General features: G+C 42.9%; 1 protein-coding gene across 3 annotated transcripts in view; it reads left to right on the forward strand.

The window, feature by feature from the left end:
- The window catches only part of KIAA1328 (KIAA1328 ortholog), a 294,794-nt gene that overhangs the window by 263,495 nt on the left and 5,436 nt on the right, over positions 1-25,863 (forward strand). For all 3 annotated transcript variants that reach the window (XM_045296078.1, XM_045296079.1, XM_045296077.1), the window contains one exon: positions 303-411. In XM_045296078.1, the coding sequence (XP_045152013.1) occupies positions 303-411 (109 nt within the window). The remainder of the gene's footprint in view (positions 1-302; positions 412-25,863) is intronic.

Below are 25,863 nucleotides of genomic sequence, written 5' to 3' on the forward strand. Positions count from 1 at the left end.
GAAGTGAGCCTTGCCAGCTGAAGCAGGGAACTGGCTAAGGCAGCTGCACCCTGGTGCAACCATCAGAAAGCAAGAGACCCGAGAACTAGAGAGGCGAGGGCCCCCCACCCCTACCCCGCGCCATTTATCCCTCTGCCCTTCAATTAACCCCATGTGTTTATCGGCCAGGGTGGCACAATAAACTACCTCAGCTTGCCTTTGAAGTTTGGGGTTCCTATAATCACTAGTAATCCTAGAATAGAATAGTTTTTCATTTTCTTTTATTGGTTGCCAAAAGTATTCCCTTTTTATGGTTCATACAGGCACAATGGCAGGAATTAGAAAAGATGCATCCACATCGCCTATACCAACAGGAGGCCAAAAGGCACTTGGAACTGTGAGCACATCGTCATTCCAACCAGACACCTCCCGGTAAGCCTCATGAACTCCTTGGTTTCACATTCTTCAGATGAGATCCTTTTCTGAGGTTTATTTATTAAGCATAGGGGAAAATCTTGAGACTTCCTAATAGCCCTATTCAAGAGAGAGGACTTTCTTTGAAGCATGTTGATGTGACCAGATTGAACTACATAGAGCCCTTTTCTTTATACATTAACTCATGGCCATCGAGTCTATTCTGACTCACAGAGACCATATGATAGAGTAGAGCTGTGGATTTCACCAGCAAATCTTTAAGGGAGTGGAAAGCCTCATTTTCCCCCCAAAGAGTGGCTGGTAGGTTTGAACTGCTGACCCTGTGGTTAACAGCCCAATGTGTAACCCACTATGCCACCAGGGTGCCTCACATCTATACATAAGTTGTTCTGAGTTGTTCATGGCAAGTGACAAAGATTCCCGTGGAAATGAACAAATTTTTGTCTTTCATCAGAAAATCCTCTTAGCCTTCAAAAATCTTCTAGGCCCTTCCCAATATTTTATAGAATGCTTATATACTTGGACCCCAAGTTTAACTAACTAAACTAATTGATCTCAGGAATTATAGTCAATCTTGTGTAGCAGTTAAAAGACTGTCAGCATTTTGTTACATCAGAGACATCTGAGAGGTTAACCATTTAATCAGCCTCTTCTGGAGTCAGGGAAAGAACTATATTACTTAAGCTTTCTCATATCTAGTACGTTAATGCCCATATATACATTTGAACAGCAATACCCAAAGGGTTTGGTTTATTGTCCCTTGGGGGCATAATTAATTTTGACCACTTAGCATCTTATCCAATGACTGGCTTTGCAAATGAACAATGTCTAAAGTGCTCATCTCAAGTCTGATGATTTTAATGATGTATGTTAGCCTTTCTTCTTTGAACCTGGGATAGCTTCAGAAGCAGGGAAAATGAACCCCGCCTCCACCTCAGAAGACTGAGCCGCAGAAGCCAGCCCCAGGCATCCCTAAAGCCAGTGTTCTTTCTAGCTGTGGCTCTTCATTGTGTGCCTTTAATTCTGGATCTGAGAGGGGAAACTGGTCCTATCACAGAGGATAATAGTAATGGCGGCCATCTAGTAAGCATCTACGATGTGCCCAGCTACGGCTTCGAAAACCCAGTGAGGCAGAGAGGTTCTGTCCTGCAGGGTCCCTGTGAGCTAGAATCACTGTGATGGCAGTGGGTTTGTTTTTTTTTTTTTGGGGGGGGGGTGCCTAGCACTGTTTGCCTAGCACTGTGCTGAGCCATTGTGTGTCACAGCCCTATGAGGTGGTACTACCGTCACCTCATTTTAAAATGTAGGAAACAAAGTCTCAAGTATATGGAGTGATTTGAGTTTGTGTTTTACATGCCAAGTGTCTTACCTATCATACTAGGTGACCGGTGAGATCTTCCCCATGTCCAAGGTCATTCGCATTCAAAAGAAATATTAACTGAGTTACCTCGTTCTTCCGCCAATGCTCCTTTTTGATCATTTTATTTTGTAAAATGTTATGATGAGTGGCGGCATTTCCCCAGTGTCCCACTATGAGTAGTGTTTCTAAAGAGCTCTGGGGCAGGGGGTGGAGTGGTTAGCCACGCGTACCCCAAGAGGGCCCATCCCAGCTCACCTTGAGGCATTCATTGAGAGGAGATAAATGGGATTTTCAGTCATAACCGTGCATTTCCCTATTGTGGAAGATTAAAATGAAAATTTCAACACTATCTTAATGTGTTTTTGATAGTTGCATTTCAGTTTACAGATAAGCGTAAAAAAGAATAAAATGTTTTCCTAGTAAGGGCTTTGTAGAAGATCCGCCGCACACGTTTTCTGAATAGACCGTATCAACTTGGTGAGTTCTACAAGCCCAGGCTCAAACTGCTGTGGAGATTCTTGTTTATGGGCCTTACAAACAACGAGGACTGTTTACCGCTGAGACCCGGGACTGCAGATCAGCTAAGTGAGATGATCAGGAGCTTCTAGAGTAATGAGCACTCGGCTAAATAGAGCAGGGCACAGCGCATCGGCTGTGGCCTCAGAAATGCACAGTGGCAGCTTAGCCAGCTGGTCGGCAAAATGCAGAGTTGGAAGGAAGGCCCAGGACTATGAAAATCAGTTAGTGGGAAGGCGCATTGGTTGCGTTCCAGATTTCCGAAGCAGGATGATCTGAATTCTTTTCATTTCAAAGTGTAGAAAAGTCATTTTTCATAGACTACTTTTCAGTTCCTCGAAAACTCTCAACTCGAGAAGAGGTCTGTTCGCCATCTCTACAAACTGCTGAAGGCACCAAGAGGGACCAGAGCACCTCCCCTTTCACTGCGGGGTCCCACGGGAAGTCCCAAGACTCAGGAAGAGGGTGGGGACTCAGCAATGCTTTGTGGGGACAGGGTTTTTTTTGTTCTCTGCAGCGAGGAAAAAACTACCAATACCTGAAGAGTTCGGTAGCCTCCCACAGGCGTGTGGTGATAGGACTGGGCAGGGCCAAGCCCTCTTGCTCACTCACCTCGCAGGTTGTTCCTTGTTCCCTCTGCTGGGTGTCAGGGTCACGTGGACTTTTCATTCCCCATACAAGATGGGAAAAGTTGTGGCTGAAAATGTTAACATTTGCATTTTTATTTGTTGATTTATTTAAAGGACAGCCTCTCCTACAGCAATCCATCACTTGGTGACACCCCAAATATGAATAATGTATTGTAGACTTGCGGTTACAATGTGTCATAAGTGCTGGAGACAGTAAAGGAATGTTAACTATGTTGCAAATGTAATATTTATCGACTCATAAAGTTTATTGCTTGCGAGGTTCAATAATACTGACCATAGGACATTAATATCACTTATCCTAGGTTTAGCTGGGCACCTTTGTATGTAGAAATATTCATCTATCTCAGACTAACAAAGTAAACATGTAGTTTACAGCACAAGTGAGGCGGCCATGATAGCTTCCTGGGCTGAGAGCTGGAGTGCTCCCTGCTCTCGGTTCCCTGTCTGGCCCAGCGCTTATCACACAACTCTGAGCTGCTCCAGAGGAAGTGCTGTGGTCAGCAGGACCGGGTGGCTGAACGCAATAGGTAACATCCCACCAACCACTCCCCCAGAAAGAGGACAGGAGGCCTTTCTCCCTTATGTACTGGCACCTGGGTAGCACTGTGAGCCTTGGCTCTGAAAGGATGGAGAAAGCCCTTGCCTGCCAGCCGTGCGACTGACTCAGAGCTTGCACTTCCACCTGACCTGTGAAGCAAGAACTGAGTAGATAGCCATGCGATTGTCAAGTGAATTAGGGAGGAGCACGAATGTCACTGATCATTAACCCTTTTGTGCCTTCCATAATTTGGTGTGTCCATCGCCAACAAGAAAGTTCAGGCCGGAAATAGCTGACACCCAGAGCAAAAGTAGTAATGCTAATTAGCATCCGTCAGCTGTAATTGTCTTCCCTATTAAGATGGAGAATTATGTATTTCTTTGTTATAAATAACCTTTCTAATTGTACTTGATGCATGCCAATTTAATCAAAAAGTATACTTGCAACAGGCAGATATTTGCATTTATGTAGCATTGGATCGCCCCAATTTTTTTAACTTGGGAAAAAGTCTTATTACAGCTGCATATGTTGGTGTCCTTCCCTATTCATGTGTGAACATTTGATATATCTTATATTAAAACGAAGACAGTATCTTCTGCGATCATGCACTGCGACAGCTATCTTGTCACTGGTTTTGGTGGATGGTCGAGTTTCTGCCTCTCAGTCATGTGGCGACACAAAGCTGATTATTCCAACCGGATCAGCAGAGGCATGCAGCAAGGGGATGGCGCTCTCTATCCTCAGAGTGAAAGGGCTCTTTTCCCTTCTCTTGTTCTCTGACTCCTAGGGACACTTTCATCTGATGTCCCTCCCCTTCCTCGGGTAAAATATGAAGAGACCAGGACCAAGCTCTTCAAACCATGCCCTAGGGTGGATGCCCAATGAGTGGATTTGGGGCTGTGCAGCATTGCCAAGCTTATTTCTCAGAAGTACCATTAACCTTTCTACACTAGCTCCCTTTTCCAAAACAATTGTTTACTACATCAAGAGTTAAAGCGGAAAAAGAAACAAGCAACAACAACAAACCAATAGGAACTAAAATAATTAGTCCTCTTGCAGTCTTTGCAGATTGCCTCTGAGCTGGGGAATGCCTTCAACAATGAACCTGTCTTCTACTGAGCCTAGGAATCAGCTCTCTGGGGAAACTTACAACTTCTTCCAGTCTGTGCTAAGCTCAGGCCTCTCCATACATATGCATGTGGCTCTACAGATTAAACCAGAGCGCCCTAGGATAACCCCATCTTCTCGCAAAAGCACTCTCTCCCTCTTTTTTCACTTTGCCCCCAACCTTCCACAAAAGTGCCTTCTTTCTCTCCATGTCATCTGACATCACTGACCGTTGTCTCAGGCAATGCCTGGCACTCCTCTACGCTGTGCAGAGATGGGTGCAGCGGATGAGCAGAAATGGATGAAAGCCAGCATTTTCTGACAGATATGAACAGATAAACACAATAATTTATGAATAAGATGTGTATCTGCACCCAAGAAAGATGATCCAACAGAATGTGCAAATTATAGAACAATATCATTGATATCACATGCAAGTAAAATTTTGCTAAAGATCATCCAGCAATAGTTGCCGCAGTGCATTGACAGGGAGCTGACAGTGATATACACTGGATAAAGAAAAGTTTTGGGGACAAGGGATGTCATTGCTTGACATCAAAGCAGAGAATGTCAGAAAGAGGTTTGCTGGTGTTTTGTTGACTATGCAAAGGCATATTCACCAGTGTGGATCATAGCACACTTTAGAAAGCTTTGAGAACGGGAATCCCAGGACACCTTATTGTGCTCATGTGGAATTGATACATGGATCAAGAGGCAGTTGTGTGAACAGAGCAAGGAACTACTGCTTAAAAATCAAGAAAGGTGTGTGTCAGGGTTGTATCCTCTCACCATATTTGTTCAATATATAAGCTGAGCAAATAATCAGGGAATCTGGATTATAGGAAGAGTAGCATCAGGATTGGAGGAAGGCTTATTAACAACCTGACATATGCAGATGACACAACCTTGCTTGCTGAAAGTAAGGAGGAGTTAAAGCACTTGCTGATCAAGGTCAAGGATTGCAACCTTCAGTATGGATGACAGCTCAATGTCAAGAAGACCAAAACCCTCACAACTGGACCAACAGGCAATGTCATGATAAATAGAGAAAAGATTGAAGTTGTCAAGGATTTGGTCTTGCTTAGATCCACAATTAATGCTCATGGGAGCAGCAGTCAAGAGATCAAAAGACGCATTGCATTGAGTAAATCTGCTGCCCAAGAACTCTTTAAGGTGTTGAATAGCAAAAAATGTTAATTTGAGGATAAAAGTGCACCTGACCCAAACCACAGTACTTAATATTCCCCTCCATGAAAGTTGGACATTGAATAAGGAAGGCCAAAGAAGAACGAATGCATTTGCATTGTGGTTCTGGCAAAGAATGTTCAAAATACCATGGACTTCCAAAAGAACAAACCAGTCTGTCTTGGAAGAAGTCCAGCCAGAATGCTCCTTAGAAGCAAGGATGGCGAGATTCTGTCTCCCATACTTGGGGTGTATTATCAGGAGAGACCAGTCCCTGGAAAAGAACATCATGCTTAGTGAAGTAGAGGGGCAGCGGAAGAAAAAAAATATTTAAAAGGAAGATCTTTAATAAGATGGGTTGGCACAGTGGCCATTACAATAGGCTCAAATTCAAGAACAATTGTGAGGATATCATAGGACGGGGCAGTATTTTGTTCTGTTTTTCATAGGGTTGCTGTGAGTTAGAAATGACTTGGTGGCACTTACCAAGAACAAGATGTGTTCTGCTCACTAAGGAGCCCTGGTGGTGCTGTGGGGTGCGCTTTGGTCAGTTAACTGATAGCTCAGTGGCTCAAACCTACTGACTGCTCCAAAGGAATAAAGACTCACAGCCTCAGAAACCCTCTAATCATCACAAATGACTTAAAATAGACTCCGTGGTACTGGGTTTTGGTTTGGCCCCCTCCAGAACCAGGGGCCACTGTGCCAAGCGGAAACCACGCTGACTTCATTGCCGCTGCTCAGCTAGGCTGAGCCTGAGCCAGGAATAAGCACTCAAAGCTTTCCCAGCCTTTTGACAAACATTCACTTGGTTGGGATGAACCTCTGACTTTTCACCAGATTTATGGCAAAGCTCGTTCTAACCATTTCTATTCTGTTGTTGTTTTGCATGTTTCTGTGGGGGGGTAGCCACACAGAACTTCTTACTACTCCACCTGTCATCCAGGTTCCTGTAGCCCACTTAAAACAATTTCCATAGTGTTCTCCATAAAGTATTTTCATTTCATAGTAAAGGAAATGTAGTCCTGCTCAAAAAATTGTAACAGTTACTCTCTTTTTGTCATCATTTTTCTTTATTTCTTATGAGGAAATTCACTTTATCATTTTGCATTATCTGTAACATTTTAAGAGTTTAGCCACATTTTGGGGGTGTCAACTTATGAAAGCCTTTTGCAAAAAGTAGAGAAGCATATTAATGTTGATTTCATTAGCCTTTAGATTTCTGGATCTGTGTTCTCAACAAAGCAGCGTGGCTGTGACTTTTCAGAGAATCTGAATTGAATATGCTACTTGGCGTACAGACTTCGAGATTGCTCAAGAAAGAAAAAGTCCAAGTTGGGTGACGGGCCGATGCATTGCCTGTTTATTAACAAGTCTTACCTGGGTTTCCTTCTTCGTCATGGGTGCATGCTAAACATGACTGCTGCTAAGATTGAAAGCTCACTGTCTGCTTGCTTGGCACTCATCCATAAATGCTTATAAAATAGTCAACTAAGTTCAACGTAGGCCATTTGGCAAGCAAGGGAAGATTGATAACTACTATAAGTGGGAGACTGCTTTAGCCTTTGAAAGAGCTGGAATCAGTCTAGAGGCATAGCTGTAGGCGCTGCCTATCACAAGTTGTGATAACCACAACCAAGGAAACCAGAACCAATCATTACAGCTAAGAAGAAAGGCTAACTCAGGACCAGCACACCACAGTAGAAACCAGATACACATTATATGTAGTTACTTGTCTTGTACAAACCTATACGCCACTGTGTGTATCTTAATATGCATAAAATTGTCCATCCTTTATCATTTTGAAAATTAACACAAGTCCACAAGAGCCAAAATACGGCCTTGACTATACCCCACCTGAATTTAGAGACTATCTCAAGAACAGATCAGCCACATTAAGCAGAAGGACTGAAGACCAGGTGAGTTGTGGAAGGACATCAAGAGCAGCGTATGTGAAGAAAGCGAAAAACCATTAAAAAGACAGGAAGGGGGAAAAGACCAAAATGGATGTCCCAAGAGACTCTGAAACTTGCTTTCAAACATAGGGAGCTAGAAAAGAAGAAATGAAGACGAAAAAGAGCTAAACAGACAAGTGCAAAAGGCAGCTTGAGGGAAAAAAAATAAAGCATCATAATAAAAAACAAAAACAAAATTGGAGATAGAAAATCAAAAGGGAAGAACATGCCCAGCCTGTGTCCAACTGAACGAAGTGAAGAAGAAGAAGAAGAAGAAGGAGGAGGTCGGGAGATGCAATATTGAAAGTTTCCATAAGCAAAATATTGAATGATGTAGGGAACATTAAAAGACGGTGAAAGGTCAGACAAGCAGCCATCTAAGTGAGGCATCACCTAAGACCACATGGAGGAAGCACACCATCCTCCAGGTATCAAGATGTGATACAAGGATTGCAAATAATATAATCAAAATATAAAGGAGGGAATGGCATCAAAACTTAAAGTGTGAACACCTGATTTGCAGAAAGCTATGGATGACAGCAGAGTCAGTATGAAAGGCCTAGAAGGTCCCTAAGTGACCCCAATGGTGTACATTCAAGCACTGACCTACCTAAAGGTGGGCAGTTCAAACCCATCTAGTGGCACTTCAGAGGAAAGGCCTGGTGATCCACCCTAAAGATTTGTTTTGTTGTTGTTGTTAGCGGCTATCTAATCAGTTCTGATTCATAGTGACGTTAGGGAAAAGAGAACAAAATATGGTCTGGTCCTTTGCCATCCTCAGTCTGAAAGCCAGGAGCATCCTATGAAGCAGATCTCTTTATAACAGACAGGGTGTGGTCAGGGGTTGGATTGGATTCGCTGGCAACAGGTTTTCTTGTTCGCTTGCTTGTTTGTTTGTTTGTTTGTTTATATGGAATGCCAGTGGTAGAAAACCATGCCAGTCCCTGCTGAGGGAAGGGATGTTAAGTTTGTTCTTGGTGCTTGGCGAGAGCTCCCTCTGGGAGAAATGGCCCTGATAGAAGTCAGTGCGCTCACATACTTGGCACTTGGCCTGATGAAAACTGAGGTGTCCTGCCATGGCCCCCGCCCCACTCTTGTTTCTGAATGACTGTTTGGAGTCCTCTGGACTTTCTTGAGGGTGCTTTTAAAGGTTCCTCGTCCGTGTGCCCCCCTGGTATGCGTATGTGGAGGGGTTGTGTCAGCTCGCTCGGAGGAAGAGTCCTCAGCAACCGTCCCTCTGTGCCATCTGGCCCCGTGCCTGCTGGCTCCACATTCCAACTCAGATTACCTTTCCCATTGATAAGCCGACAGCCAGCTCCTGGTGGAAGAACCAGGCTCTGGTCAAAGGTCAGACAGTGTTTCCTGCCAGGAACAGATGACAGCCGTAGTCCACAGCACTGGCTTACAAATGAACAAGCCAACTGCAGGAGAACAAAGAGCTAGCCTGCAACTGGAAGCACTGGGGTTCTGAGCACCCGGGACTACAGAAGGGTCATATGCTTTTGTGCACACTGATGGGCCGGCGTCGGCCAGGGGGCCTGCTTCCTTTTCTCCTGCTCCAGGTGCCACTAGGACTCAGGGTCACTTCCAGGCCTGAGTATGCATCACCACCGCATGCTCTAGTTATTTTACTTCTTCCTTTGGAGACTTGATGTAAGTGTGTGTGTGTGTGTGTGTGTGTGTGTGTGTGTGTGTGTGTGTACAGCAAAGGGTACTGATGTACACAATCATAAGGGCATGTGACACTGAGATACTCAAACCAGAGGTTTCTGGCAGCATTGTAGCACTGTGTTTTTACTGCAATGGAGAATTTGATATCAGTGCAAAAATGATCATTTCACACCCTGCAGACTTCAGAGTCTTTTGTGCTCTCTCTGCTCCTGTGTCACATGGAGGGTAACTCCCTGTGTCGAGTTCATTTTAAATTGAAAGAAAATAAAGCTGATACCCTTTGAGATCTCCAAACAAAGACAGGGGGAAATCTGCTGGTAAAAAGTTATCTGTGGCTTTTGAAGAAGGGGGGGCAGCTTTTTCAGCTAACATGGCTTTCCATACTAGCGTGCTGAAAAGCCAAGATGTTACTCTGAAGACTATGGTGCACCAAGCCATGGTATTTTTAATCACCTTACATTCATGTGAAAGTTGGAAATTGCATAAGGAAGACCAAAGAAATACCAATACCTTTGAATGATGGAGCTGTGAAGAATATTGAAAGTACCTTGGATGGCCAAAATAACAAACAAATCTATCTTGGAAGAAGTCCAGGCAGAATGCTCCTTAGAAGCAAAGATGGTGAGACTCTATCTCATGTGCTTTAGACATGTTGTCCGGAGAGTCTGGTCTGTGGAGAAGGACATCATTCTTGGTAAAATAGAGGGACAGCGAAAAAGAGGACAGTTCTTGACAAGGTGGATTAGCACAGTGGCTGCAACGACGGGTTCAAACATAAGAACAACTATGAGGGTTACTTCAGGGATGATGGCGGGAACCCCACCAGGCTGCGCTTTGTTCTGTTGTACATCGGGTTGCTGTGAGTCGGAACTGACTAGACAGACACATAACAAGGCTCAAAATAGGATAAAAAAAACAGAACAACTCTGTTAACAGTGGCTGCTGGTGGAACACTAACGACAGACAGAAGTCCTGAAGCTCAGTGGGAGGACATCAAAAGTATGGTTGATGTACCCCTGCCCCCGCCCCCGGGGGGGACGAACAACAGAAGCGTGGGTGAAGAGAGACTGCAACGGTATAAAATATGAAAATAAAAATAATTTATAAATTATCAAGAATTCACCAGTGAGGGAGGGAGGGAGAAGAGCTGATACCAAGGGCTCAAGTACAGAGAAAATGTTTTGGAAATGATGATGATAACATATGTACAAATGTGCTTGATACAATTGATATATGGATTATTATAAGAGATGTAAGAGCCCTCAATAAAAGGATTTATTAAACTTAAAAAAATTTTAAAGCACGTCATGCATGAAGAAAGCAAAAGGTTATTAAAAAGGCATGAAAGAAAAGATCAAAGTGAATGTTAGAAGAGACTCTGAAATTTGCTATCAATCATTGAGTAGCTAAAGCAAATGGAAGAAAGGATGAAGTGCAGGAGCTGAATAGAAATTTTCAAAGGGCAGCTGGAGAAGACAAACCCAAATATAATAAGGAAATGTGCAAGGACCTACAATTAGAAAACCAAAAAGGAAACACACACTCAGCATATCTGAAACTGAAAGAACTCAAGAAAAAATTAAAGCCACCACTTGCAATTTTGAAACATTCTCTAGGCAAAAAATTGAATGATGCAGGAAGCATGCAGAAAAGATGGAAAGGATATACAGAGTCACTGTATCTAAAAGAACTCGTCAACAGCCCACATTTCAGCAGCTGGCAAGAACCAATGGTGCTGAAGGAAGAGGTTCAAACTGTACTGAATGCATTAGCCAACACCAAGGCTCCAGGAATTGACAGAATACCCATTGAAAGCTGAAAAATCACTGGAAGCACTCACTCAGGAAAATTGGAAGACAGCTACCAGACCACTGACCGGAAGAGATCCGTATTTGTGCTCATTCCCAAGAAAGGTGACCCAAACACAATGCTCACTCTATAAAATGGTATCATTGATATAGCACACAAGTAAAATTTTGCTGAAGATTATCCAACAACAGTTGCAGCAGTACATTGAGAGGGTGCTGCCGGAAGTTCAGATGGGATTCAGAAGAGGATGTGAATGAGGGGGAATCGGAGTGGAGACACAAAGCCCATCTGTAGACAATTGGACATCCCCTCAAAGAAGGGTCACAAGGAAGAGACAGCCAGCCAGGGTGCAGTATAGCACCAAGGAAGCATACAACGTTCCTCTAGTTCTTTAATGCTCCTCCCCACCACTATCATGACCCCAGGTCTACCTAAACTGGAGCATGTACACTGGTACAGATAAGAGCTCAGGACACACCACATCCAGGTCAGATAAAGTCCTCAGGAACAGAAATGGGAATAGCGATACCAGGAGGGTAGGGAGAAGGTAGGGAGAGGAAGGGGGAAGACATCATGGGGGAAGGGAGACAGCTGTCAGTGTAAGATATGAAATTAATAATAATTTATAATTTATCAGGGGTCACAGGGTGGGAGGGTAGGAGGGTAAAAAGAGGAGCTGATACCAAAGACTCAAATAGAATGTAAATGTTTAGAAAATAATGATGACACCATATGTACAAATATGCTTGGTACAATTGATGTGTGAATTGTTACAAGAGCTGTAAGAGCCCCCAATAAAATTATCTTAAAAAGACAAAACGATAAAATGATGATCAAAACAAGATGCAGTATAACACCAATGAAGCACATAACTTTCCTCTAGCTCTTTGGTGCTTCCTTCACCCACTATCATGACCTCAGTTCTACCTTACAAATCGGATTAGACCAGAGCAGGCACACTGCTACAGATAAGAACCTGCAACAGGGAATCCAGGATAGATAAACCCCTCAGGGCCAACAAGGAGAGTAGAGATACCAGGAGGATTAGGGGAGGGTATGGGGAGAAACGGGAAACGGGAAATCGATCACAAGGATCAACCTAGAACTCCCTCCCAGGGGGACAAATAATGGAAAAGTGGGTGAGGAGCGATGGAGAATGATGTAAGATAAGGAAAAAATAATCTATAATTTATCAAGGATTTGTGAGGGAGGGCAGGGAGGGGAAAGAAATGGGGATCTGATATCAGGGGCTCAAGTGGGAAGAGAATGCTTTGAAAATGATGATGGCGGCATACGTGTAAATGTGCTTGACACATTGGAGGAATGTATGGACTGTGATAAGAGATGTAAGAGCCCCCAATAAAAGTATTTTTAAAAATTGATAAGCAAAAAAAAACAAAACACCCTAAAACAAGAACACAAAACCCAAACTAACTCCAATCGAGTCAATGCTTGACCTGTAGGAAAGGGCAGAAATGCTCCTGTGGATTTCCATTACTGTAACTTTTCTCTTTCAGAAGTTGTATTGGCATATAATTCACATATCATGCAATTCAATAGTTCAGTCACATCAAGAAGAGTGTACAATAATCACCACAATAAGTTTCAGAACATTTTCTTCATTCTGGTACTCATCTTTATTGCCTCCTCATCCCCCCACCTCCCCAGCCATTATACCCCCACAGATCCACTAGACCAGTTACTGTCTCTCTAGATTTACTAATCCTGGATTTCATTAAAACTTAACTAGCAACAGTAACAAAGTAAAGCAGATAAACCCTCAATAGAAAATATTAAAAATGAGAACAATTGTAACTGAATCATAAGAGAGATCAAATGATAGGATGCTGGGCTGTGATCTAACTGCATCTGCCACAATGCACTTTCCAATGCCTGGTGAATGTTAGCAAGGCTATTCACATCCCTGGTCCATGGTCAGGGGAGATTCACCAGAGGCTTAATCCATATATATTTCGCCTTCACTTAAATATAAATAAATAAATAAATAAGCTTTAGAATGGGTCAAAATGGAGATCAAATGATAAGAGATTCCATTTTGACCTAACTATTACTACATTTGCCATAATCAACTATACAATGCTTCCTGCCTGGGGGGGGAAAAATTCACATCCCTCAACTATGATGGGAGGGAATTCACCAGAGGCTTAATCCACGTGTGGATGCTCTAAATGGATTTTGGGCTTCTGCTGTCATCCACAGCCTTCTGCAAACCAGGTGTTCACAATGTAAGCTTTGATGCCATTTCCTCCTTTATATTTTGATTACATTATTTACAATCCTTGTAACACACAGGATGGTGTGCTTCTTCATGTGCACTTAGCCGGTACTTCACTTAGAGACTCCTTGTATGAAAACAAGGCTTTACGATCCCAGACGTTATCCCTTCTGATAGCCAGGCACCATCTAGTTTCTTCACCACACTCTGCTATAGCACCTATATGTTCAGTGACTAGACTGTAACTCTTGGCAGGAGTAGAAAGCCCATCTTTCTCCTAAGGAGCAGCTGGTGAATTTTTACTGCTGATCTTGTGCTTAGCAGCCCAATGTGTAACCACTACGCTGCCACATGCTCCTGAGATGCCCCTGGGCGAGTTCAAACCTCCAGCCTCTGGACTGGTGGTCAAGCACTTGACCGTCTGCACTGTTCAAGGACCATTTATATAACATTAGCATCTATGAAATCCATTCATTTAGGCTTCACAAAAAAGCTTTTTCTTCCTTTCTTTTTTTAAATCATTTTATTGGGGGCTCCTACAATTTTTATCGCAATCCATACATACATCCATTGTGTCAAGCACATATGTACATTTGTTGCCATCATCATTCTCAAAACATTTGCCTTCTACTTTAGCCCTTAATATCGGCTCCTCATTTCCCCCCTCCTTCCCCACTCCCCCCTAACTCATGAACCCTTCACAATTCATAAATTATTATTATTTTATCATATGTTACACTATCCGACATCTCCCACCGCCTTCTTCTCTGCTGTCCATCCCCCAGGGAGGAGGCTATATGTAGATTCTTGTAATCGGTTCTCACTTTCCACCCCGCATTCCCTCCACCCTCCAGGCATCGCCACTCTCACCACTGGTCCTCAAGGAGTCATCTGTCCTGGATTCCCTGTGTTTCCAGGTGCTATCTGCATCAATGTACATCCTCTGGTCTAGCCAGATTTGTAAGGTAGAATTGGGATCATGATAGAGGGGGGAGGAAGCATTTAAGAACTAGAGGAAAGTTATATGTTTCATCGTTGCTACCCTGCACCGTTGACTGGCTCATCTCCTCCCCACAACCCTTCAGTAAGGGGGTGTCCAGTTGCCTACCAATGGGCTTTGAGTCTCCACTCTGCACTCACCCTTATTTACAATGATATGATTTTTTGTTCTTTGATTCTTGGTAACTGATCCCTTCAACAACTTGTGGTTGCACAGGCTGGTGTGCTTCTTCCATGTGGAGACTTTGTTGCTTCTGAGCTAGATGGCCACTTGTTTATCTTCAAGCCTTTAAGACCCCAGATGCAATATCTTTTGCTAGCCGGGCACCATCAGCTTTCTTTACTACATTTGCTTATGCACACGTTTGTCTTCAGTGATCATATCAGGAAGGTGAGCACCCACTGATATGATTTTTAGTTCTTTGATGTCTGATAACTGGTCCCTTCTACACCTCGTGGTCAGACAGGCTGGTGTGCTTCTTCTGTGTGGGATTTGATGCTTCTCAGCTAGATGGCCACTTGTTTATCTTCAAGCCTTTAAGACCCCCAGATGCTATATCTTTTGATAGCCGGGCACCATCAGCTTTCTTCACCACATTTGCTTATGCACAGATTTTTCTTCAGTGATCGTGTTGGGAAGGTGTGAATCATGGAATGCCCGTTTACTAGAACAATATGTTCTTGCACTGAGTAAGTACTTGAGTGTCCATCTGCTGCCTCAATACTAAACCTATAAATATATGCACATAGATCTATTTCCCCACCCTCCTATATAAATATATTTACATGTAAATACTGTAATGGGCTTTAATGAGCGACTTCAAATTTCCCTTCAGCCTTTGATTCCAAAGCCAAGTTTAAACTGCTGATTAAGATGAATTGGCTGTGACATGGACACCCAGCACACTCTTTTCCCATTGTATCGGCTGTAATACCTTTTTTAGAGGGCTGTGTATAGGAGCTAGGGAGAGTCCAATAAAAATTGGTTTGCTAGTGAATTGCCATTTTTTGGGCAGTAGTCACAAGCCCATTGCAAGAGTGATATAGATTGTTAAAGGTAACATTTAAATATAATGTTAAATATATTTAGGATGTTAAATGTAGCCCTGGAAGCCTCTACAGAAGAAGCCCTGCTTATGCAATGGTGAAGTGTTCAGCTATGAGTCAGAAGGTTGGAGGTTTGACTCACCAGCACCTCAGTGTGAGAAAAGACCTGGCACTCTGCTCCCACAGATTACAGCCTAGCAAACACGATAGGGCTGTTCCACCCTGTCACGTGGAGTACTATGCCTCAGAATCGACTGAAGGGCACACACCCACACAGTAACAGCCCACTTTATACCTTAGCTATACATTGATGGATACTTTAGTATTTAGCATATTTCCTTCCAATCCTTATTTTTTCAATGAAATACTGATTTCAGTCAGTCACTTCCTGTTTACTTACCTTTCTTTAGATTGTGTTTTTCTTGACTGTGAGGTAGCTGGAAGTTAAAAAGGCAAAAACTCCTCCTCGTGTTCACCAAGCTACAAACCAGTAGCAGACGTAGCTGGGCACAAAGTATGCTAAATGAAGTGGCCTAGATGGCCCTGTTGTCGAGGTAGATTCTAGGAATGAGAAAGCACTGGTTTCTCCCACAACTTACCCGCAGAATTATGCAATGTAACCCGAGCGAAGTTTCCCCCAGAAGGAACTGTGATTCAGTGGTATCTTCCCGGTCAGCAGGAAGGGGGAACCGAGGTGTTTCCTAGAGTGTGCCACTCAGTGACCAGCTGCCAGTCTACTCTGTCAGCACCACAGGCAGCTTTGGCAACCATGGCTTCGCTGTTCTGGGCAGCTGGAGTGTTACCTAAGGAAAAAATACTATTCTGCTCTGTGCCTGTCTGAGAGACCAAAGTGGTGTTGGGTTTTCACCTTAGCATAACCCATTTGCCCATTTCTTTTCCCTCCAACCTGCCATTTATCACTGATTTTGACCCAGATACGGGAGGTTTTATGTGCATCCCCACTCTTAGATGCCCCCCCTTCTTGGATTCTCCTCTGAGGGGCCACAGGTGCCCAGCCCAGGGTGATGCCTGAGCCCAAGCCACCTCTTTGTGCACCTAGAGTTCAGTCTCCTGACCTGCCAGACAGCAGTTCCCAGAATCCTCAGGAGAAGACATGCCTCATTGGCTATGACCTGATTGACTGGCTAGACTCCACCCCTTCGCAAGTTGAAGAAGATTATGTAACTGCCACCCATGGTAACCATAGGTCAAGTTTGGCTCCTTTTCTGTCACTTTTAGGAGACTGCCGTTAGTTGTATATGGATAATGTGTGGTCTACTTTGGAGTGAAAAGAAGATGGAATTTCAAAGAGGTAGTGAGAGGATCAAAATAGTATAAATCAGACTGAAGAATTGGAAAGATGTAGAGAAGCCAGGGTTTTTCTTCCATCAGAGCAACATGATCAGATTTGCCACTTAGAAATTGGGCTGGGGAGGAATGAGCTAGAGGCAGGGAAATGGGCATAACCTTTGTTGGGGTGGGTCAGTGGGGTCAGGTGAGGAAATACTGAATTATAAATTTAGTAATCTTCAGTGCAGATGAAGAAGAATTTAGAAATTGATGAAATCATTGATCGTATTAAAGAGTAGGAGAAAACAAGACAGCTCCTGTTTCTGGGGAACTGGAATTGTAGCAAAGGCACTTGCCAATATAGAGTGATTGGCTCCATGCTACGATTTCGGTTTCTCGCGAGTTGGGTTGAGGTGTCTCTCGAGTAGCTGAGTGGAAATGACCTGATGCCTGCTTGTTTATATTTGAAGAGGGGAGTAAGGCCATCGTAACCCGTGGGAAGGGGAATGGTTTAGAGTAGATGATAAGAAAGGGAAATATCCTGATATCGTAACTCTACATCCTGATATTTTTGTTAAAAAGTGGTTTACAAAAACCCGATGTATAGTATGATCTCATATAGAAGGAGAGTAAGAATAATGGGTGGATAGATAATACTTTTCAGGAGAGCAAAACCGCTGACCAGAGGACTGTTCACTTTGCCAGCAAACGTCAAGTTGACACCTGTGATCTATTTTGGATCTGCTCAGTGTGGATCTCTTCTGTTCCTTTGCTTTGTTGTTTTATTTGTTTTCATAAGTTGCCCAACCTGTTAGTCACAGAAATGCAGGCATTGGGATTCATCCACTGTTAGGATTTTGTCGGATTTGGGGAAGGGGACAAAAGAAGCTAAGGTTGTTGTTGGGTTTTTTTTGGAACAGTGTTAAAAGAGTAATTAGAATGATAGACCATGAAACTCAAGTTGAATGAGGGCTAAAGACTGAGAAGAAGATATCCTGTCAGTGGTCCCACTAGGATAGATTTTGATGGTCTTGTTCACCATTTTGTTCCCAGTTCTTCAAGCAATGACTATTTGAATTAATGGTCTGGCAAGGCCAAAGGGAATAGTTGAGCAAACAAGCTTGAAAGGTAGGATTTGGGGTTCAGGTGGAAGTGAAACATTTGAATTGCTGATTTCAGAAGAGAAGCAGCTTTAATTATGACAAGTTCTAAGATATGCCCTTGGGAAAGGTTTGTGCCAAAATCTTTGAAGTTTGAGATGGTCAAAGAACTAACAGAAGTCAGTGTGTAGGTTGAGTGTCACTCATATGACATTGACATTAGCAGAGATGATGATAGGAGTTGGAGAGGAAGTCTGTGACCAGGTATCAACATCTTCGGTGATTGTAAGGAGGGAAAGGAAACACATGGCGGGCCAGATGACAGGATCCTCAAAGTTTAATAGGAATTTAATGAGAGATTGGATAAATACTAGTCAAAAAGCAAAAATGGGAGCAATGATGCTTTTGGTGCCACTTCTTGACCTGAGATACATAAGGTATGTTGAATATAAACCATTTCTATAAGAGGAATATAGGGGAAGCATTGACCTCACGAAAAATCCAGGTTTTAGCTAACCCAAGAAGATGGAGAGAGCACTCTGCAGAGAGCATAGGGTATGCCTTGAACCACGAACTCCAGGATTGGGATGGAAAAGGAAAATTTATAATATAATAGGGATCGCAATATTTTGCCACCCACAGTGAATTAGGGTAGGGAGTACAATTTCAGCATTAACTGATCGAAAAAAGAGAACTAGTTGATTTAATATCAAAAGACTTTGGGACCTAATGTAAGTACTCGTCAATAATACATCATGACCAAGTGTGATTTGTGTCAGCTATACAAGGATGCTTCAACATTGGGAGAACAATTGATGTAATCCATCACATAAAGAAGACAAAGGAAAAGAATTACATGATTATACCAATTGATACAGAAAATCCAACACCCATTCTTGATTTTTATAAAAAGTAAACAGTATAAATAAAAGGGAAATTCCTCAACATTATAAAGGATATATATAAAGTCTCCACAGTCAGCATTACTCTCAACATAGAGAAAGCATTCCCCTTGCAAACGGGAACCAGATAAGAATGCTCTTTATCACCAATCCTATTAAATATTGTGCTGGAAGTCTTAACCAGAGCTATCAGGTAAGAAAGGGAGATTCTACATCCTACTTGGTTGAGTAGCAAGTGGTGTCTTCAAAGCTCATAACAGCCAGCTAAGGTCCAACTATTGGTCTCTCCCTATCCAGGGGAAAGAAGAGAGATGACATGTAAAAGACCAATGGAAGCAATGGACCATGCAAATGTCAGTCTCCACAATTCTGAGCCCAGAAGCACTAGATGGTGCCCCGCTACTACTACCTTCCGCTCTGAAAAGGTTCACTCTGGAAGTTCCTGGTTAGAGTAGGAGGAAAATGTGGAACAGAACTTAAAATCAGAAAAAGGGATCAGACTGGTCAGACAGAGACTGGTGTAACCCACAGGATATTGACTTTGAGATCTGGAATGGAACCCATGCTTGCGTTAGAACAATCAACCATTTGGGATCAAAAAGAACAGCATTTACCCAAGGACATGGTACAAAGGGCTAGGAAAGAGGAGGAAAGGAAACAGGAAATACCAAGAAGAAGAAGTAGGATACATGGTGATACATGGAGAGAATTGTAATAGATGAGTGAAACCAAAATGGGCATGAACTATTGGATGGAAAACTGATATTCTGCTCTTTAACCTTCACCTAACTCATAATAAAAACTTTAAAAGAGAGAGAAAGATTATTACCTGTCCAAACATCAAAAACTACCTATGGAGGAAGACACTGAGACTTATGCTATAGGATCATTCAGTAATTTATCAAATGTTTAGCATTTACCCAATGCCAGATACCATTCTCTATTAATTGCATAACTGTTGAGAGAGGTAGATAAAAAATAAATCAGTATGTAATGTATTTTATGGGTTTTGAGTGATAACAGAAAATAAAATGCCCAAAACATAAAGCAGGACTGTTGGTGATAGCTATATTTGATAGAGCAACTAGGGATCCTCTTTGAGGAAGCAAAAACATTAATGGATTGAGGGAACAGATAAAATCCGAGAGAAGCACCAGAGGATAGCATACATGCAAAGGGGAAGAGGTAGAAATCCAGAGTAAAAACTTTTGGGATGCTCGTGGTGGTAAAGAGCAGGATTTGGCAAAATTAAATGAGAGTTGTATTTGGGGGGATTGGAGGTGTCTATCACACATCCAAATGAAGTTATCAGGTAGCAGTCGGGCATGTGTATCTGAAAGTCAGTGATGAGGTTGATGTTGGCGTTCAGACATTTGGAAGTCATTGACAAATGAAGGTTATTAAAAGCCATGAGAAGAAAAGAGGAGTTCAAGGAGAAAATGTTTGGGAAATGATGATGGCAACATATGTACAAATATGCTTGATACAATTGATGTATGGAATGTTATAAGAGCTGTAAGAGCCCCCAATAAAATGATTTTTTTAAAGCCATTAGAAGGGTTGGAGTCACCCAAGATATGAGGGTAAGGATTGAGCCCTGGGGCCTTCTATCATGACAAGACCAGAGAAGGAGGGTGTTAATGACATAGCAGGACACCTTGGTAGAGGCCCACTAAGATGGGAAAAGCTGAGAAAGGAGAGCGGAAAAGGAAACCTTCGCCAACCGGATTCTGCTCTCCTCCTGTGCCGCTTGGGGATGGGTTGCTGTGAAATCAGTTCTTTCCCTGGCCTCATGCTCAAACGCTCAGATGCCACATTAGAAGAGCCCCGGGTGCGCAGAGCCATGTCAAATCATCAGAGACTCCATCCACCGTGGGTTTTGTTTGTCTCAATATCTTGCTATCTCAGAGGCAAACACAACTGCAGAAAGAACTCGAGGCAAACAGAACGGATGTTATTGTCAGCTCACAGAGCCCTTGCAGTGCAGCGGGGAAGCCGTTGGCTACTAAGGGAAAGGGGCTGGTTAGAACCCACCAGCCGCTCCTTGGGGAAAAGACCCGGCACCTCACGCTCGTAAAGATTACAGGCTTGAAAACCCTGTCTCTGGGAGTGCTGTGAGTTGGAATCAACTTGATATCCCCTAAAAGCAGCCAGGCCCAAACTGCTTTCTGGATGAGACTGGCAAGTAGACCAGAGAAGTCTTCCACATCTAACCGCTTCCTAATGAAGCTATTAAAGTCAGCCTGTGTGCCTAGGCAATTCATGAATACGGGCTCTGCTGAGGTACAGAAGCAAGAAAGGCCAACACAGTTATTGCCTGTGGCCAAAACACTAGCTGAGTTTTTCAAGGGATGGTGTTTTATGCATCAAACTAAGTTGAGTGTCCCTTTAAGTTATTTGAATACCAAACAGCCCCAGGCAGGACCAGGGTACTCTCGATCAACTTTATAGCCCACTGTCACACGTCACCTCAGCACAGCAAGAACACAATCTGATAAACACTGCTCTTTGGTGGTATTTATATAAAAATCCCATAGCAACTAATTTTTTATGCTTTTGCCTTAACGCATACATAATTCTGGTACCAAGCTGAATGGCATCTCAGGCTTTCATTTTAAAGTAATTGTTGCTGTTTGGTTGCTTCTTAATCTAAAGTCTGTAGTCTGTCTGGAGAGCAGAAGTGCTGTGAAAATTAGGTAAACTGATTGAACCAAATTAGCTTTGAGGTGCCAGGACAGCCTAAGGCCCTGCCTCCCACAGGCCTTCTCCCCAGGGTCATCCAGAAGAGGAGGTAGCTTATAGAGAAAGGGCATCTTTATGTCAGCAGCCAAAGCAGGAAGATAAGCAGTTGTGCTTTCCTGTAGATTAATCTGTTAAGAGGAAAAGATAGCGAGGTTGATTAGGAATGTGTGTTCACACTGAGTTACAATTATGTATATATTTCATTCAAAATAATTGAGGTATGGATAAAGTTCATAGAAAAATAATAATTTTTCTAGCATGTAAAGGTGTGAAATCTATTTAAAATCTAGCCAAAGAACTATAAGATTTGTTTTGTTGTTGTTTTTGAGGAGCTGAGTGAAGCAATACAATGAGAGGACAACGTCATTTTCCTAATGTTGACTCCCAGGTTCTGTCAGAATCTCTATTCCATGTTCAGTGGCCACATTGGTCATTTGGCAGCTCGTCATGTTAGGTATTTCAAATAAAATATAGTCAGAAACATAAACCATTTCCTTCCTCTACTTTAGTCACACCGTATTATCTTGCTGGCCAGATTGAAGTGGCGCTGGTATGCGAAGTCACGAGGAGGCTCCACTTCTCACGTGCTATCTGACCCACGAACACCTCCCTGGCCCTGAGTTGCCTCATTTAGGATAAGAGAGCCGTCCCAAGTTATTTGTGAAGACCCATTCCTCAATGAGTATGCATCCCTTGTGTTTGTCAGTATCCGGTAGCCCTTTCCTTCTGGAGACACATGGCTGGTTCTGCCCAGTCAGCTCTAAGAAGTGCTATGTCATTTCCAGGCTGGGGACACAAACCCTTCTTTAGTCACTCTCTCCTGCCAAGAAGAGAGTGCACATAGTCTAAGGGTGCAGACATCGAGGAAGACAGCCAGCCTCCGCCTGTGTCTACTAGAAGCCTGTAGCAGAAGCAGGAGGGAAATCTGAGTCGGGTTCATTCATTGGCATTTTGACATTAACTCGTTACAGCTGCATAACTTAACTTACCCTGATCTGCCGCTCTCTGGTTTTGTGGGTCAATATTTCCGTATACTAGAGATTTTAAAAATTACATTGTGTGTAATTAAGAGGTCTGTAATTAAAAGGAAGGGATTTGAGGTCCACACTTTTTCCCAAAAGAGCAAATAAATGACTATGATTCAGTTAGCCTTGAAACACAAATGTTTAGCATTACTCTAGATTTTTGTTTGCCTCCCTAAGTGATCAATTTCTGATTGTAAATTATTTTAGTTCTACTTTTTAAAACAAAGTATAGGATTCGTGTAGTCATTCAGCTCTCCCTAGCTATTTTAAGCATGAAGTTGGATTCTGAAAAACATGGATTTACATAGATCTATATACATATAGTTATAGGTTTAGTATTAAGGTAGCAGATGGACAATGGACCTCTACTCAAGTACTCCCTCAACACAGGAACACTTTGTTCTATTAACCTGGCGTTCCATATGCTCACCTTTCCGACATGATCGTGGAAGACAAAGCAGATGCATAAGCAAATGTGGTGAAGAAAGTTGATAGTGCCTGGCAATCAAAATATATAGTGTCTGGGGTCTTAAAGGCTTAAAGAAGATAAACAAGCAGCCATCTAGCTGAGAAGCAAAAAAGTCCACATGGAAGAAGCACACCATCCTGTGTGATCATGAGGTGTTGATGGGATCAGGTATCAAGCATCAAAGAACAAAAAATCATATTGTGAATGAGGGGGAGTGAGAGTGGAGACCCACAGCCCATTTGTAGGTAACTGGACATCCCCTTACAGAAGGGTTGCAGGGAGGAGACGAGCCAGTCGGTACAGCATAGCACTGATGAAACATACAACTTTCCTCTAGTTCTTTAATGCTTCCTCTCCCCGCACTATCATGACCCCAATTCTACCTTACAAATCTAGCTAGACCAGAGCATGTACACAGGTACAGATAAGAGCTGGAAACACAGGAAATCCAGGAGAGATAAACCCCTCAGGACTAATATTGAGAGTAGCCATACCAGGAGGGGAAGGGGTAGGTGGAGGAGACAGGGGGAACAGATCACAATGATCTACCTATAATCCCCTCCCAGGGGGGATGGACAACAGAAAAGTGGATAAAGGGAGACATCAGTCAGTGTAAGACATGAAAAAACTAATAATTTCTAAATTATCAAGGGTTCATGTGGGTGGGAGGGTGGGTGGGGGAGGAAGGGAGGCAGAAAAAAATGAGGAGCTGATACCAAGGACTCAAGAAAGAAAATGTTTTGAAAATGATGATGGCAACATATGCACAAATGTGCTTGACACAATGGATGGGTATATGGATTGTGATAAGAGTTGTGCAAGCCCCCAATAAAATGATTTTTTTAAATACATATATACTCGAGTATAAGCCAACACGAGTATCAGCAGAGGCACCTAATTTTACCACAAAAACTGCATTTAAAATGTGCTGAAAAACTCGACTTATACACAAGTACATACGGTAGGTTTTCCTTTGCTTCTGATTCTCTAAAACTGTGAACAGTCTGTACAAAGAGACGCATACTACAAGCTTGCCACGGGTCCTCCAGGAAGGGTCAAACCAAGCCAATTCCGTGCACTTGAAGCACACTCTTGGAAGCAGTGTAAGCACTAGTGATTGACTTATTATTTAAACAAAGATATTTTGGGTGAACACCAGAACTATTGTTGAGAGTGGCAAAGATCATTGTACTGAGAATAGAAGCTGCAAAACGGTTTCTGCTAAAAAGGATGTGAATGTACTGTGAGCCCAGTTTTCATCCCATAGAAGAGGCCAAGGCATGTGCATGCCTGCAGTGGTAGTCTGGTCTCCCCAGGGACTTGAGTCAATTACATAATTTGCAGGACAAATGCAAATTAATAATGTGAGGCACCATTCCAAAGGCAGGTGGGGAAAAGTGCATTCAGTAAATGGTGTGGTGGCCGTATCAGACCTTCGCTGGTCTCAGTATTGCCAACAGAGGGGTCAGACATGCCTCTGTGCTTTGTCTCTCTCTCTCTTCCTCCCACGCCACTCTACATCTGTTCAGTAAATCACCGCAGTGGTCACCCAGACCTCACAGCCAATACTCATGAGTAAGGGGTTTTAATAGGGAGTTAACAGGCAACTAAGAATCAGGATCAATAAACAGTAAGGAAAGAGTCATGGGTTGACAAGCATCAGTTCTCCTCACCCAGCAACCAAGTCTTTCTCTGGTCCTCAGCCTCTCAGCCTCTTGGTCCCCTGGCCGCTGCCCTCACCGTCCCATAGTCTCCGCACGGCCCCTTTAGCTTGGTGCCATGATCTCCGTGCCTCAGTCTGTGGTGCCTCTGTCTTGGGCTCCGCCACTTCAGACAGAGATCCAGAATGTGCTCTTCCAATGGACCTCGGCTTTTCTCTCTCTCTCAGAGGCCTGGGCTTGATGGAGGTGTGGGTTTTGTCTTTCAGCAGACTGTCTCCCCCAGGAAACAAAGGGTGTGACTTGATTCATGCCCTCCACTAAAGCCAGGTCTTAATCACACCCTAATCTGACCATTAGTATAACAGAGAGCGCCCTCCAAAAATGAGCTTATAGCCCCGGGCATGGAGTTGCACATTATAACACATCACATAAGGAATTATGGCTAGAAGGGCCATATGAATTAACTACTTCTCAGTGCAGTAACAGGTGCTATAACGCAAAGCTTCCTCCTTTAAAAGCAGTAGGTTAACCTATAAAGCATGACATGAATACCAATATAAAACTAAAACTCGCCAAGCACCAATTGAAATATCTAGGGATATACCTGACTGAAAAAAACAAAGGATTTGTATGAGGAAAACTACAGAACACTATTACAAGAAACCAAAGTGACCTCAACAAATGGAAGAATATCCCATGTTCGTGGATTAGAAGACTCAATATAGTAAAGATTTCAGTTCTGCCCAAGGCAGTATAAAAGTTTAATGTTATCCAGATATGAACATCATCATCCTTCTTCAAAGAATTGGAAAAACTAATAACCAACTTTATATGGAGAGGGAATTAGCAAAGAACTCCTCAAGAAGAAGGACAAAGTGGGAGGGCTTGCTCTACCTGACTTTAGCATGTATTATATGGCCACAGTTGCCAAAACAGTGTGGTACTGGTATAACGACAGATATTCAGACCAATGGAAAAGAGCTGAAGACCCAGAAATAAAAACATCAGCATACAGGCAACTGATTTTTGATAAGGGCCCCAAAAATATCAAATGGGAAGCGGATGCCCTCTTCAATAAGTTATGCTGGGAAAAAATGAATATCTACCTGTAGAAAAATGAAGCAAGACCCATACCTCACTCCATGCACAAGTTGGATTATAGACCTTGAGGTAAAACCAAAAAAAAA

This window comes from Echinops telfairi, unplaced genomic scaffold (genome assembly GCF_000313985.2).
Source record: "Echinops telfairi isolate 266 unplaced genomic scaffold, ASM31398v2 ScPeMD7_7400;HRSCAF=8409, whole genome shotgun sequence".
Classification (NCBI taxonomy): domain Eukaryota; kingdom Metazoa; phylum Chordata; class Mammalia; order Afrosoricida; family Tenrecidae; genus Echinops; species Echinops telfairi.